Source organism: Salvia hispanica, chromosome 3 (assembly GCF_023119035.1).
Source record: "Salvia hispanica cultivar TCC Black 2014 chromosome 3, UniMelb_Shisp_WGS_1.0, whole genome shotgun sequence".
In the NCBI taxonomy this organism is placed as follows: domain Eukaryota; kingdom Viridiplantae; phylum Streptophyta; class Magnoliopsida; order Lamiales; family Lamiaceae; genus Salvia; species Salvia hispanica.
In genome coordinates this window covers 43,354,850-43,370,648 of record NC_062967.1, presented here as the reverse complement: position 1 = coordinate 43,370,648, position 15,799 = coordinate 43,354,850, and the positions used below count along the sequence as shown (strand labels likewise).

At 36.5% G+C, this 15,799-nt stretch overlaps 1 protein-coding gene across 1 annotated transcript; it reads left to right on the top strand.

Moving 5' to 3' along the window:
- The first annotated feature begins 2,670 nt into the window (after nt 1-2,670).
- On the top strand, nt 2,671-10,964 carry LOC125211764 (long chain acyl-CoA synthetase 4-like). The gene is made up of 19 exons (XM_048111683.1): nt 2,671-2,932; nt 4,027-4,090; nt 4,213-4,302; nt 4,729-4,785; nt 5,056-5,104; nt 5,230-5,306; nt 5,540-5,579; nt 5,666-5,760; nt 7,055-7,222; nt 7,366-7,476; nt 7,556-7,643; nt 8,020-8,086; nt 8,406-8,481; nt 8,574-8,691; nt 9,411-9,656; nt 9,738-9,877; nt 10,138-10,323; nt 10,433-10,552; nt 10,670-10,964. The coding sequence occupies exons 1-19, from the start codon at nt 2,781-2,783 to the stop codon at nt 10,703-10,705; spliced, it is 1,980 nt and encodes a 659-aa protein (XP_047967640.1). The 5' UTR covers nt 2,671-2,780; the 3' UTR covers nt 10,706-10,964.
- Nucleotides 10,965-15,799: the final 4,835 nt, after the last annotated feature.

Sequence of the window (15,799 nt, the reverse complement as noted above, 5' to 3'; positions counted from 1 at the left end):
ATTAGTACTAATAATCTACAAATCTTACAACACAGCTATATTCGGTACTAACTGAAAGGATAAAATATACTCCCTCCGTCTATGATTTAAAAAACAATTTTGCCATTTTGGTTTGTCCAAGATTTATAAAACTATTTAATTTATTCAATTTTTAGTATGCGGATGTTACATCCCACTAACTTTTTACACTCACAATCTAATATAAAACTAATATTTTAAATGAGTCTCACATTCTACTCACTTTCTCCTTTTATTTTTCTTCACAAAGTTAAATAATTTCTTAAACCCGTACTGAGTCAAAATGGATCTTTAAATGGTGGATGGAGGGAGTAATGATTAATTTATTTACAATTATAAAAATACGATCTTTATTAGTCATTTTCATGAAAGAAGAGAAACACCCCATCTCACCACTAATTAATGAATAATAAGAAAATTACGGAATTAAAAAATTAAATTGCGGCCGGAGTTATTGCTGAAAATGAGGCCATATTATAGATGTTAGGCTGAACATTAAAATAGTGACACGATAAATAGAATTTTAACTTAATTTGACGTTGAAAATAAAGCTAAATTATCATGAATGGCCTCAAAATCACAAATAAAAAGGTTCTAAAAGAAAAAGAAACACAAACTTAAAATTAAATGTGAAATTCCAAATAAAGATGAATGATATGATATATATCTTGTGTGAGCATCAATCCTGTTTGACACACGTTTAGCATTGTTCATTTCAATTTATGTTTTTGGTTTGATTTTAATACATTAAAAATTGTTATTGAAAATTTTAATTTTATAAAATTCATAAAATTCAAGCTTGATGTGCTCATATTTTCTATAATTTCAAATAAATTAATAAAATAGTAAATCAAGTTTTGATTTATATGAATTTTATGAAATTAAAAATTTTAATAATAAATTTTAATGTATTAATCAAACTAAATATATAAATTAAAATGAATAACGCTGAATGTGTGTCAAACGAGATCAGTGCACAGATAAAATATGTAGTGAACAATTACTTGTTAATAAAAATCCTCACACCTAATAGTTGGCTGAGGTATTTCGTTTGATGACCACACTATTGCCAAATCCATTAATAACAGTTTGTTAAATATAATTGCAACATTAGTTGGCGGTGGAACTTTAGGGGCACCACGGTTATTATAGTACTAGTAATATTTATTAGATTTTGTTAAAAACAATATCTTGTCTGGCTCCGGAAAGAGAGAGTATTGAAATTGAATCAAAATCTGATCTGTCAATTCTTATGATAATTAACCATTTATTTTGAGTTTCGAGATGGAATTTTTGAATCAAAAGTTATGAAGGTAAAATGACTAAACTCTTCAATTTTTCTTTCTTTGGCTCTAAGAAATGTTCATATGGTGGTTATATAAAACCTTTTGATATAATTGATAAAATTCCTGAAGGTTATGATATTGATAGGTATGAAATGAGACATGAGTGATGAATAGTTTTTTTTTTAATAATCGAGGCTATAAAGGACTGAATCTCAACGGATTGAGAGATGAATAGCCTCTTTGACTTTACGTACAATATTTATTTATCCAAATACAAAAGGGTTTGATTCTGTAGCAACAACCAAGCGAACTGCATGCGACAAATCTAGATTTCCTTTTTCATATGAATAAACAATACTATATCGTGATTTAATACGTATTTGTTTTTGTCGATACTCACTCCTTATAAACAATTATAGTATTGTTACAAGTTCACATCTTATTTTAGATAATTTACAATGAAACTCAATGTATACTTCCGCTAAAAACTAACCTTACATGCTAACTATTCTTCTTCGAAGCAAAACATACACCTCAATCTTTATACAAACAATCAATTAATCAAAGAAAGAACTACACGTAATTTCTTATTTATCGTGGAGGACTATACAATTGACTATCAACTATAGACATGACATTTTCAATATAGTAATGTGTCAAGATTTTTGTGCATGAAAGTGTTTAAGTTTAACCAAATCAATCGAGCTGAGTTACGATATACTCTTTCCATCCACGAAAAATAGTCTCATTTGGAATGTACACAAAAAATAGTCTCATTTTTATAAATAAAAACTCTTTCTATCATATTTACCTACTTTTCTTCTACATCTCTCTTTTAATTTACCAACTTTTGCTCCTTCTCTCTTACTTTACTAAATTTGTCACTAAAATTCGTGTCATCTAGCTAAAAATTGGACTATTTTTTGTGATTGGAGGAAGTACTTTTTGTGGACGGAGGGAGTACTATAGTATTCAATAGGACTAATTTCGTATTGTTACTGGGCCTTATTGATATGCGATATATAAGTATCGAAATTCGATGTACAGTACACCGCAATAATATACTTCACCATTATAAATATACTTCATCTATCTCATAATAAAATGCACTCTTTCTTTTTAGTCTGTCCTAAAAAATATACTCTTATTTGAAAACTTTTTCTCTCAAATTTGTTACTCATTCTCTAGTTATAAGACTACTTTTGATTACTTTGTCCAACTAAATGTGCGACTTCTGAGTATAATAAAATAAATATAAAAAAACAATACTAAGAAATAGGAGGTCAGCTTCTCCCTCCGTTTGGCATTTTGTTATTTGATGAAAGCTGTATTTAATGGTAAATAGCATATGAGGTTGTTATGAAATTGTAAGCTACAAAATGACACCAGACCTATTCAATTCTCCTCTATAACTGCCCTCGACATTTGCATACACATTTCATCTACGCAGCGACAGAGAGCTACACAGATTTCAAAATGGCGAAGAACAAGTATATCGTCGAAGTAGAGCCAGGGAAGCCTGCCAAGGACGGCAAACCGTCGATCGGACCGGTTTACCGGAGCATTTTCGCCAAGGATGGTTTTCCCCCTCCGATTCCCGGACTTGACAGCTGCTGGGATATTTTCCGGTGTGATTCTCTTCTTCTCAATGCTTTTCTTCCGAGAATTTTACGAAATTGTTTGTGATTTTACTTGCATGTGCCGCCAACTCATTGATTCAACGTTTTTATTTGTGAATCGTCGAATTTTGAATTGAAGCATTTCGTTTTTGTGCGATTGAATTTTATTCTAGAACGAATTTTTTGATTGAAACAGGTTTCTAGCAGTGGGACCCCTGACTGATGAGATAGTGCAGTTTTTTTATTTTTAAAAGTGAATTATGTACTTTAATTAAATATGGCTATCTGCATAGGGCATATCACCTTTTTGGTATCATGATGATATTCTAGCAACGTTGACATTTCGATCTTTTTCTAATATCTGGATACTCATCATCCTTGTTTATATTCAATTTCATCCCCCACTGCAACTGTATTTGATTATACAGTCTCTACTGTGATGGGAAAATTGCAGGCTGTAGGAAAGCTGTGAAGTCTTTAGCGTGACATGCAATTACTAAAACTGTCTGAGACACATAAAATAGATACTTTGGAATTACATGAGTTTTAATGCACAATTGGTAAAGTAAAAGAGAGAGAAAAAAATATATAGGAGTATTTAGTGGAGAATGGAGCCAACCTCTTAGAGAAAAAAAAGTTACCAACAATTGAAGTGGACTGTTTTTATGAATCAGTCTAAAATGGAAAGAGTGTCTTGGAAATACAATTGATGACACGAATGCCAGAAATTTTAAACATAGTGCCAATAACTCCTGAGAAAATTCTGCTTTTTTACTCTTATTTGTGGGGATGATAGCTTCAATTCTACCGGTTTGCACAATCTTTTTGAATTGTTCATACATGAGGACAAGTAGAAATCACAGGATTTTCAGAAAACTGAATGTGAAATTTAATGTAGATTTTAGAAGTTTAAGCTATGCCTCTATAGCCCCCCACAGAAAACAAAAGAAGAAAAGAAAAAACATACGCAAACTTAATACTGTCTCCGACACATGCTACGTCTCTCAAAGAGTTACTGAGCTTCCTGTTTGATTAATTTTCTAGACCCCCCTTCAACTGTCAATGTCATAGATCTTGAACCCAACTTTTCTTTTGTGGTGCAGTTTGTCAGTAGAAAAATATCCCGATAACAGGATGCTTGGTCGCCGTGAAATTGTTGATGGGAAGGTATATGTTAATGCTTAAGATTAAGAATTAGGTTTAGATTTCAACTTCAACGTACTTTTTTAATCCCTTTGAACCTCCATGGGAACCTCTTGGCTAAGCGTCATTATTTATCTACCTCACAGCCAGGTAAATTCTTATGGATGACTTACAGAGAGGTGTACAATGTAGTGGTGAAAGTTGGTAACTCCATCCGCAGTTGTGGCATTGAGCAAGTAAGTATTACTAGACTAACTTTTTTATTACTTGTAGACTAGCTTAAGCCTTGCTGTTAAGTTTTCTTTTACCCTGTAGAAGGTACATTGTAATCAAATTTTTATGTTCTCTAAAAAGAGAAATCTGGCTGCAAATCTAATTATAGAACTACGCAGTTATGCAGCATTCTGTTTGTCATTGCTGAAAATTACCGTTAACCAGTATATATACTTCCCACCTGTTTTTTCTTACCAGTTTTATAACGGCATCCAAAGGTTTCCACCCTTCTCAGTACTCTGTGCCTATAACTTCAATGCTGCTCATTATGTTTTATCAAATTAGTTGAATCAATTTTGTTCTATTATTATTATTATGCTTACGATTTTTATTATTACTGTTGTAATGGTTTCCATCTTACCCTCCTTTGAACTGACTAATTATGATAGGGAGGACGTTGTGGAATCTATGGCGCCAATTCTCCTGAGTGGGTTATTAGTATGGAGGTACTTAAAGAATTTCTGTTCTCTTTTTGTTCATCCTTGTTTGTTTACATGTCTATTTGGGTCTATAAGTACAATGGATTTCTATACCTTTGATTTTTCCTATATCCACTGCATGCTAAACGTCTGTATATATCTCAATTTATATTTTCTCACATCATATACTTCCGTCCCTTCTATTCTTGATTATTAGCAGCCCTTGGGCCTGAGGCCTTAGAAGGTATCACCCATTATCTGGAAATAATTTATGTGCTGACTATGATATTTATGCAGGCATGCAATGCTCATGGACTCTACTGTATCCCTCTATATGACACGTTAGGTAAGTAATCGGTCCCTCCTTCACTATTACTGTCGTAACATTAAGAGACAAAACACAAGTTTATAGGTTTCATCACCCGAAGTAGATATTCAGCCAAACTTAATTATTCTCTTTGGATGGTTCAGGGGCTGGGGCTATTGAGTTCATCATCTGTCATGCTGAAGTTACACTAGCTTTTGTAGAAGAGAAAAAGATCTCTGAGGTACATTTATTAGATTAGAGAAAAAAAAAAGTTCCTTAGAGTTTGTATCATATATTTACATGTAATATGGAAGTTTTTTCCATTGTTATTCTTGTTAGATTATAATGTTGTTGATGGATAATTTGAAGTGAATCCATATATATGATTCCAAAGCCCAGTATATAAGTATTGGATAAATTTAACCAGGATATCATCACGAGTAACTAATGGACACTTAACTGTTGGATTTGCAGCTTTTAAAAACATTTCCGGGTGCAGCAAGTTACTTGAAAAGTAAGTACTTTGTGGAGCCACAATTCCTTAATCATTGTGCATTCATGTTTGTGACAATGATGATAACTGTACAACTTCATTTTCAGCAATTGTAAGCTTTGGGAAGGCTAATTCTCAGCAGAAGGAAGAGGCTGAAAAATATGGGGTGACTATGCATTCTTGGGATGAATTTTTGGCATTGGTAAGCAGATGGTTTTAATCTGTTATTTCTTTCTGTAGTATCACCAGTTGGATTTACAATTGCCTTGCATGACTCCTGACACTTGCCATCATCGAGTCTGTGACCACTTTTAGCTGGAAAGCACATTGGTCTAAAATTGCTTCATTACAAATTTGTTTTGATTTTCTAAGTGGAGTCTTCTAGCATTATTATGGTTCTAGTTAGGTGGCCAGTATTTTATCATGTTCCTGGTTCCTGAATTTTTAATAGAAAAAATATTTTGTTCCATCAATTTACCAGAAAGGAGAAAAAAAAAATGCTTATGTTGTTATTTCTGCCAATAAAATTGTCGTACTTATGTGACACGCGATAAGCATATAAGATAGGAAGCACTTAACCCAAAACCATGGTCAAAGGGTAAAGGGTTGACTCCCTATTATATGCTATTCCACACTTTCGTGTGAAACCGATGTGGGATCGTATCAATCCATCCCTCTTTTAAACCGGACGTCCACGGACGGCACACGCCGGGTGGCAAACCCAAAGCCACGGGCCCACCATCCCCTTTGCTGCCCTTTTCCGGCCCACATTTTTCAGTGGCACCCCTTTGGGTCACACCTACGGGTCCCCTTACCGTAGGACATCCGGATCCACGTTCACCGCACCAAATTGATAAGCATATAAGATAGGAAGCCCTAACTTAACCCAAAACCATGGTCAAAGGTAAAGGGTTGACTCCCTAATATATGCTATTCCACACTTTCGTGTGAAACCGATGTGGGATCGTATCATTGATGGAGCAAATAGACTTTGGGGGCTCTATGTTTGAATATTTGGTGACTTCTGGGTTAATCAAGCTAATGATCTTTGCATGTTATCTGTGTGTTAGATACTTACCTAATACTCCCTCCGTCCCAAAAATTAATCCAATTTTCCATTTTCGCCCGTCCGCCAAAATTAGTCCTATACTAAAAATGAAGTTACTTCTAATTTTATTACTCACTTCTGATCTTTCTTTCTCCTACATTATTCACAGTTTCTCTTTCTCTCTAATCCTTTACCCACTTTATCCTCTTTTAATACTTTACCAATTTTGCATTAAAACACGTTTTGTCCACCAATGGGACTATTTTTGGTGGACGAAGGGAGTATAAAATAAGAATATTATGAATTTTTTGAATTACTTTGTTATACTATCTGTGAATTTCATGTTACACAAGAATCCATTTATCTATCTTTTCATACAACAGCATCTTCAGTTCATTTATTTCTGATTTGGAATTATATATAATTCTCCTCCATTTATCTTGTGCAGGGCTCAGATAAGAACTTTGAACTTCCCGTGAAAAAGAAAAGCGACATTTGCACTATCATGTATACTAGTGGTACCACTGGAGACCCCAAGGGAGTCATGATTTCTAACAACAGCATTGTCACTTTAATAGCTGGAGTGAAATGTGTACTAGAGAGTGTCAATGAAGCGGTAGTTACTTATCTATTTGATTATTGTTATTGCTTGTATACTTAAATTGAGAGATTGGAAATTTTGATCTTATCTTACTATTGTTATTCCTAAACAATCACTCGGGAAAGAAGCTGCAGTTTTCACTCTTGCTTAATTTGCAGTTGACAGCAAAAGATGTGTATCTATCATACCTTCCATTGGCCCATATCTTTGATCGTGTTATTGAAGAATGTATCATTAATCAAGGGGCTTCAATTGGATTTTGGCGTGGGGTAAGAGGGTTATATTTCAGGTTTTGAACAATGGAGACAGAGTATGACTAATGGGATTATGATATTTTCTTATTCACAGGATGTGAAATTGTTAACGGAAGATATTGTGGAGCTTAAGCCGACTGTTTTCTGCGCAGTTCCTCGGGTTTTAGAAAGAATTTATTCAGGTTGGTACCTGTCATTCAACATAATAACTGTTGATGGCTGAATGATTGATTAGTTGAAGATGGATCATAGGAATGTGAGTTGCTGATTGGAATACTTGTGAAGGATTACCTTTTTCCATCATGATTGATAACACCTAAAAATTTGTTATTTCTGGCAAAAGATCCCATATCTGGCATATAAATTTTACAAAGTTATGGGTCAATTATTCTGTCCTGTACTCCAGTCCACTGAGGCCTATTAGAAAATCTTTTGAGTCCAGCCTGAAAACCATCCCTACACAATGTATTGATTAAGTACTTAACTTCACACTTTTGAAGACTGGACTCTGGTTTTTGCTTTTCCTAGCAACCTTAATGTGTTTGTTTTCTATTTCAGGTTTGCAACAGAAGATATCTGCAGGGGGTTTTATCAAACAAACCATGTTTAATTTTGCTTACTCTTTGTAAGTTATTGCTCATTTTCACAAACTCACTCAGTTTCTAATAGGGGAATAAAAGGAGAAAAACAAGAACAAAATCATAGTATGAAGTACTGATGCAAGAAAAAGTTTTCTAACATTCCTTGTCATATATAAAAGTCCACAACATGATCTTTTTTCTTATAACATTCCTTAATTTAATCACTAATGAATAAGACTTTGTTGGGCCTTAATGTACAGCTTTATTCTTACTGCTGTCAAGCTGTAGCCTCTGTACTTGAATGGTATGGCATTATCATGTTTCCTTGGTTCTAATACCTGCACATAAAACTCTGTTTCCCAGAAAACTAGGTAATATGAGAAAGGGCCTTAAGCATGCCGTGGCATCTCCAATGTCGGACAAAGTTGTGTTCAGTAAGGTATTTTTTTTTATCATATTTAAATGGTCTTATTCATATCTGTCAAAGTTGTCACAGATGTGTGACTGCACTCTCCTGGTATCCTGTTTCAGATAAAGCAAGGTCTTGGGGGTAATGTGAGGATAATCTTGTCCGGAGCAGCACCTCTTGCCTCCCATGTAGAAGAGTATCTGAGAATAGTGACAGGTTCTCATGTTCTTCAGGGATACGGTAATTTCCTTTATCGTATGAAATTTACTTACTGGCACCCTATTTTTTCTTTTCTTTTCCTTTTTTTTGTTGAAATGTCTCTTGTTTAGCCCTTGCTTGTTTTTGGGGGTTGCATCTTGACTTGCCTTTTTGTTGGTTTTTCCAAAAGATGGAAACTAAAGTTTACACCTGTTTACATGTAACATTATTACTTTCTTAAATGCAGAAAATTCTGGCTACACTTCTTCTTAAATTTTATTGCCTCCGTCCCACTCAAGATGTCCACCTTTCCTTTTTAGTGTGTCTCACTCAAGATGTCCTCGTTCTATATTTGGAAATAAATCTTTCTCTTCTCTCTCCTCATTAAAATATTCAACTACCTTTTTTCTCTCTACTTACTTCACCTAACAACTCCTAAAATCCCGTGCCACTCAAAAATATGGACATCTTGAGTGGAACAGAGGGAGTACTATATTGATGATATTTTCCATAAATTGGTTATAACAATCTCACTATTTAATAAAATATTCCCTTTAATATAACTTGAACTGATTGTTGATGATCTACACTAGAACTTACAAGACTGCCTTAGTACGCTCTTAAAAGTTTAACTATGATATGTCTTTTCAAATTTGCCATGGCTTTTATTGGTCTACATTATTTTTGGACTTCAGTCGTTAATTGATGGTTGCAACTGTTGGTGTCTTGATGTTTTTGTTTTTCGTTTTGCATGCATGTAGGCTTGACAGAAACTTGTGCTGGTACATTTGTTTCATTACCGGATGAGTTGAATATGTTGGGCACAGTGGGACCTCCAGTGCCTAATGTAGATGTTTGTCTGGAATCTGTTCCTGAAATGGGATATGATGCACTTTCGAGCAAACCACGTGGAGAAGTATGTATAAAGGGGGATACTCTATTTTCCGGCTACTACAAACGCGAAGACCTTACCAAAGAAGTCTTTGTTGATGGCTGGTTTCACACAGGTTACCATCACAGTGATCATATTGGATTGGTCTCTAGTCCTAGTTTTGTTTTCTTATTCCTGGAAATCACTATTTTTGTAGGTGACGTTGGTGAATGGCAGGCAGATGGCAGCTTGAAAATTATTGATCGTAAGAAGAACATTTTCAAACTCTCACAAGGAGAATATGTAGCAGTAGAGAACTTGGAAAACGTCTATGGTCTAGTTGCTGCAATTGACTCGGTAAGTGCGACTGTTATTGTGTTCTGCATTCTTTTTCAGATACAAGAGGCTATTACTTGGCAAAGGCTTGCAAAGTTGTTTGATCTATCATACAATATATATCATGAGAATTGTATCAGGAAACCATTCTTCTATTGGTGTCCGTTTATATCTGCTTGCGGATCATAAACTTGAATCAAACAATCCCATGAAGAACTTCCAATACTGTTAAATATGCTACTTCAGGTCTTCTGAGTTGGATTATGTATTTTCTGTTGCAGATATGGGTATATGGGAACAGTTTCGAGTCTTGCCTTGTTGCGGTAATAAACCCAAGCAAACGTGCAGTGGAGGAATGGGCCGAACAGAATGGTGTGTCGGGTGACAACTTCGAGACCCTCTGTGAAAATCCCAAAGTAAAAAAATACTTCATTGGAGAGCTTGCAAGGATTGGAAAGGAAAAGAAGGTTTTTCTCTTCTCCTGTGTTGCAACCTCCTATTGACTTGGAGATTCAGTTAAATTATTCGAAAAGCTTTGAATATCAAGTCTAAACCTACCATATTATTGTGTTGCAGTTAAAGGGTTTTGAATTCATCAAAGATGTTCACCTTGATCCAGTTCCATTCGACTTGGAACGAGGCCTTATCACGCCAACGTTCAAGATTAAAAGGCCTCAGATGCTCAAGTACTACCAGGTGGGCTGTCTTTGACCTCTCTAACAATATTATGAGATGACATTAATTCATTGAATTACTACTTTCCTCATATTGTTGAAAATCTTTTGTGCTTATTCTTATACTGTGTTGGTGCAGATTGCTATTGACAACATGTACAAGAACTTGAAATAGGCTGTCTACATACAACCAAAGAAATGGACTCTCACAGTAATGTTATGAAAAGCCCAGAGCTTGAAATTGACTTATTTTGGATTATGTATATGATAATTCCTTTAATTTTATTTACCCCTAATAAACTATGTATGAATGCTAGTCACTACATGGTTTTAGTGTATTTCTCTTGGTATTCGTATGAAAAAAAAAACCATGTTGAGTCCAGTCGCCTTCAAGATTATTACTATAACTTAAATAATTAAATTTTCATTCAAAAGTTATCACAGCTGCGCTTCTATTTTATATCCTCTGCTGAAGACCTGTATTCTATAAGGTATATTCCTAGGCCAAAATCTTGTCTTTATTGAACTATGACTATTTGGTGGGAGAAAAGAGAGCAAATTGCAATAGTAAACTTCATCTTTTACATTTTTAGAAAATAATATACATATATATTGCTTTTCCATCACACCTTCCATTTTTGGGACTTTATCCCTTTCAAATGAGGTAGGGACAGAAAGCAAATTTCGGGAGGGGCTAAAAGATGATAAAATAAAAGTATGGGGGACCAAAATAGTAGTAGTAGAAAATATACAGGGTGCCAAATCCTATTGTGCATTAAGTTTTTTCAATTAATGATGTACTTCCATTTTTTACTCCCTCGGTCCCAAAAAGATATCGCACTTTCTTTTTTAGTTTGTCCCATAAAAGATGTCACATTTTCCTTTTTGAAAAAGTTCTTTCTCACATGAATATAAAAATTATATTTTCTCACTCTATTTAACATACAAAACAAAATCTCCTAAAACCTCTAATTATGAAGTTCTAATTTATTTGCAAAAAAATTTTCGAAGTGGCTACTAGTATTTGTTTTTTTGTATTAAGTGACGTCATTTTATGAAAGATAACATTGTTTAACTTATTCCATGATTTTCTGTTCCGGCCACCATAACTTAATATCATAAGAGCATAGAGTGAAAGTGAGGGATATTTCTTTTTTGATTCTAGAGGAAAACTTAAGTTCCATATTTGTACTGGACTTTTTTTAAAATCCGACTATGGGAGAGACGCATTAAGATCATGCGTCTCCTTTTAATGAAACGCACGAGCGTCATGCGTTTTAGGGTAAGACGCATAGCCCTCATGCGTCTCTGAATTTTTATTTTATTTTTTAGAAGACGCATAAGCGTCATGCGTCTTAGGGTAAGACGCATAAGCGTCATGCGTCTTTCTTCGAACTTAAAACAGACGCGAGGCAGAGGCAGTAGCTTCATTCTGCGCAAGAGAGGGAAAGAAAAGGCGATTTTCCGGCGATTTTCTGGCGAATCTCGGCGTTTGAGATGGATTTTATTGGTGAAATTCAATTGTTAGTTCTAATGGATTTTATTGGTGAAATTCATTCTATAGTATAGTTTTTGATATGTTTGAGATGCTTGATGCTGTGATTTTTGATAAGTTCGAAGAGAGACGCATGACGCTTATGCGTCTTACCCTAAGACGCATGATGCTTATGCGTCTTCTAATTAAAAATAAATAAAAATTCAGAGACGCATGAGGGCTATGCGTCTTATCCTAAAACGCATGACGCTCGTGAGTTTCATTAAAAGGAGATGCATGACCTTAATGCGTCTCTCCCAAAGTCGGATTTTAACAAAAGTCCAGTACAAATATGGAACCTAACTTTTACTCTAGAAGCAAAAAAGAAATGCCCCGTGAAAGTGAGTCTGCTAAGCTTAATTGAATTGAAAAATCAAAATAAATTGAATATATTTAAAAAAATTAAAATTAAAAAATATCGAAAAATTAATACTATCTTCGTCCCACAATAAGTGTCACATTTTGTCATTTCGGTTATTCCCACAATAAGAGTCATATTTCACTTTTACCATAAATTAAAAGTAGACCTTACATTCCACTAATCAATTCTACTCACATTTTATTATAAAACTAATATATATAAGTGAGACCTATAATCTACTAACTTATTCAACACACGTTTCTTTATATTTCTTAAAATTTGTGCCCACATTAAATGCGACACTTAACGTGGGACGGAGGTGGTACTATTCTTTCTTCCGCGATGAATTGACGATAGATTTTACACTCCACTAATTACACTAATTAATTAACTGCGGACAGAGATAACAAGGTAAAATTTAAGATATACTCCCTCCGTCCCAGAGAAGTTGGCATACTTTGAAAATGACACGGGATTTTAGGAGGTTTTGTTTTGTGTGTTAAATGGAGAGAGAAAATATAATTTTTATATTCATGTGAGAGAGAACTTTTTCCATAAAGGGAAATGTGACATCTTTTGTGGGACAAACTAAAAAGAAAAGTGTGCCAACTTCTCTGGGATGGAGGGAGTACTAAAATAAGCAAAATTAGATGGTTATTTTCTATTAAATTTTAATGATATACAGCAAATCAAAAGTTAATCAAATTTTATATGGCGAAATTCACCTAGTGGACATAATCATACAATAGTAATATTAGTAAGTATATTATTCATATCGGCATGCAATATCTTATTAAATATGCAGACCATTCTCAGTGGATTACAGCTTAAAGCATCTCCAATGCAAATAGGTCAGCCATAGGGCAGTCAATCTCTCTCCCTGCCACGTCAGCAGCACTAAAAATCCATTTGCCACATCAGATTTAGGCCAGCCATAGGCCAGCCGCAATAAAAATAATTCAAAATATACTACATTTACGGAATTAAAATTACGATTAAATTACGGAATTAAATTTACGACACATATACGGGAAAATTCATTAATTGCATTAAAAAAAATGTACATAGATAAAAAAAAAATTACATAATACAGAAAAAAAACTAACGGCGTGCAGCCCTCCGTGCCCACAACTCTTCAATTATATCCTTTTGGAGTTGAATATGAGCTTCCACTTGGTGCATGTCAGCAAATTCCTTGAAGCGGCCGGCTTCATCGAGAGGTACCCCACGTCGTACGCTAGGGGTGGCCGTTCCGTGGCTTGGACCGGCTTCATCGTCATTGGCCCAACTAGTCGGTTGTACGCCTTCGTCTTCGACGATCATGTTGTGCGTGATAATGCAGGCGTATATTATTTGGGAAACGCATCCGACATCTCACAAACGCGTTGGACCCTTAATTGCCGCCCATCGAGACCGGAGCACACCAAATGCGCGCTCCATGTCCTTGCGCGCCGACTCCTGTCGTTCCGCAAAGTAGGCCTTCCTTTCATCACTTGTGTGCCTGATCGTCTTCACAAAGACAAAGCCACCTAGGGTATATCCCATCCGCCAAGTAGTAGCCCATATCATGCCGGTTGCCGTTGGCCACAAATGAGACGGCTGGACCGACGCCCTGGCACTTCTCGTTGAAGAGGGGAGACGAGTTCAGGACGTTGAGGTCGTTGTTCGACCCGGCTACCCCAAAATACGCATGCCGGATCCACAGCCGGTAATCAGCTACGGCCTCGAGGATCATCGTGGGATTCTTTGACTTGTAGGCGGTCGTGTAGGCCCCCTTCCAGGCAGCGGACAGTTCTTCCACTCCCAATGCATACAATCTATGCCGCCTAACATCCCGGGGAACCCATGCTTCTCCCCGTGCATCTGCATCAAATTCTGACAATCTTGGGAAGTAGGGCTTCGAAGGTATCATTCCAGGGCTGTCGACTCACCGATGTGGAGGTACTCATCCCACATGTCTGGCGCGCCTCCGTAGGACAACTGCCTGATTGTCGCCGTGCACTTTTGAATAGGGGTGTGGTCGGGTCTGCCAACCGCATCGTGCCTGAAGCGGAAACACGATATCGACACTCCAAAGCGTCAACGATACGCATAAACAACTCCCCGCGCATTCTAAAACGCCGCCGGAACATGTTTGCGGGAAACCGCGGGTTCTCTGAAAAGTAGTCGTCATATAGCCGCTGATGTGCAGCTACGTGATCCCGATCAATCACTGCTCGGCGGTGGACAACCCGTGGAGGGCGAGGTATCGCCCGCTGTTCCACCCTACGTATGTACCGCTCCATCTCGCGGTTCATGTAGGCCTCCATGGCCTCGTTCATCCTGCGTTCGTACTCCTCAAGCATCCCCACCACTACCACCACTACCACCACTGCTACCACCCGCGTTACTCATCGCTCGATGATGCTCTTGTACAGAAAATTAGAGAGCGAGAAAACTCGTTAAAACAAGCGGTGCAAATGAAAATGAAACTAAAATTGTGTTTATATAGGTTTTAAAAAAAAAATTAAAAATCGTCGCTGGCCGATCGGGCCGCCACAATGGCGGCCAGCGCATCGGCCAGCCACACGCGATCGGCTAGCCCTGGCCGGTTTTTTCGCCGAAATGGCGCTAGCCTGCTCCAATGATTCGGCTAGCCGGTTGGCTAGCCGGCATTGGAGATACTCTAGGGTAGTGATTGATTTTGCTCTACTGTCTACTCTCATTGCTGCAAAGATATCAAAACCTTTTCCTCTCATTGAAAAAAATGGCATACAATCTTCAATCCCTCATCACCATCCTTCAACAAATCCTTCATCCTGAACAAACTCACTGGACTCTTGATCACAACAAACCACAGCTTCAATCCCTACTCCAAAAAGCTGAATCTCTTATGCAGATTCTTGAAAAGTCTTCACACATCCAAATTACCAGTTTGGAGAGCCAAATCAGAGATACAGTATATAAAGCAGAAGATATTATTGAATCACAGATGGTTCATCAAATGCTTTCCAACCCAGAAAGCAAGAGATTGACCTTTTCAACACCAGATTTGCAGCAAGTCACTCAAGACCTTGATTCTGCAATGGTGAACATGGCTGAGAAGATGCCTACTCCCTCAGATTTGCAGCAAGCAACTCAACAACTTGAAACTGTGAAGCTCGTGGAAGTGGAGGAAAAGAGTGCTTCTTCCTCGAGATCTAAGATTGATTTGGTAGGAGTTGATGCAATTCTGTTGGAGTTGAAGGATCGTCTCACGAATATGGAGAAGAAGGTGAAGATCATACCCCTTGTTGGTATGGGTGGTATCGGTGAGTCCACCCTTGCTCGAAAACTTTATGACGATCCGTATACTGTTTCTCACTTTGATTATCGTGGTTGGGCTGTGATTTCAC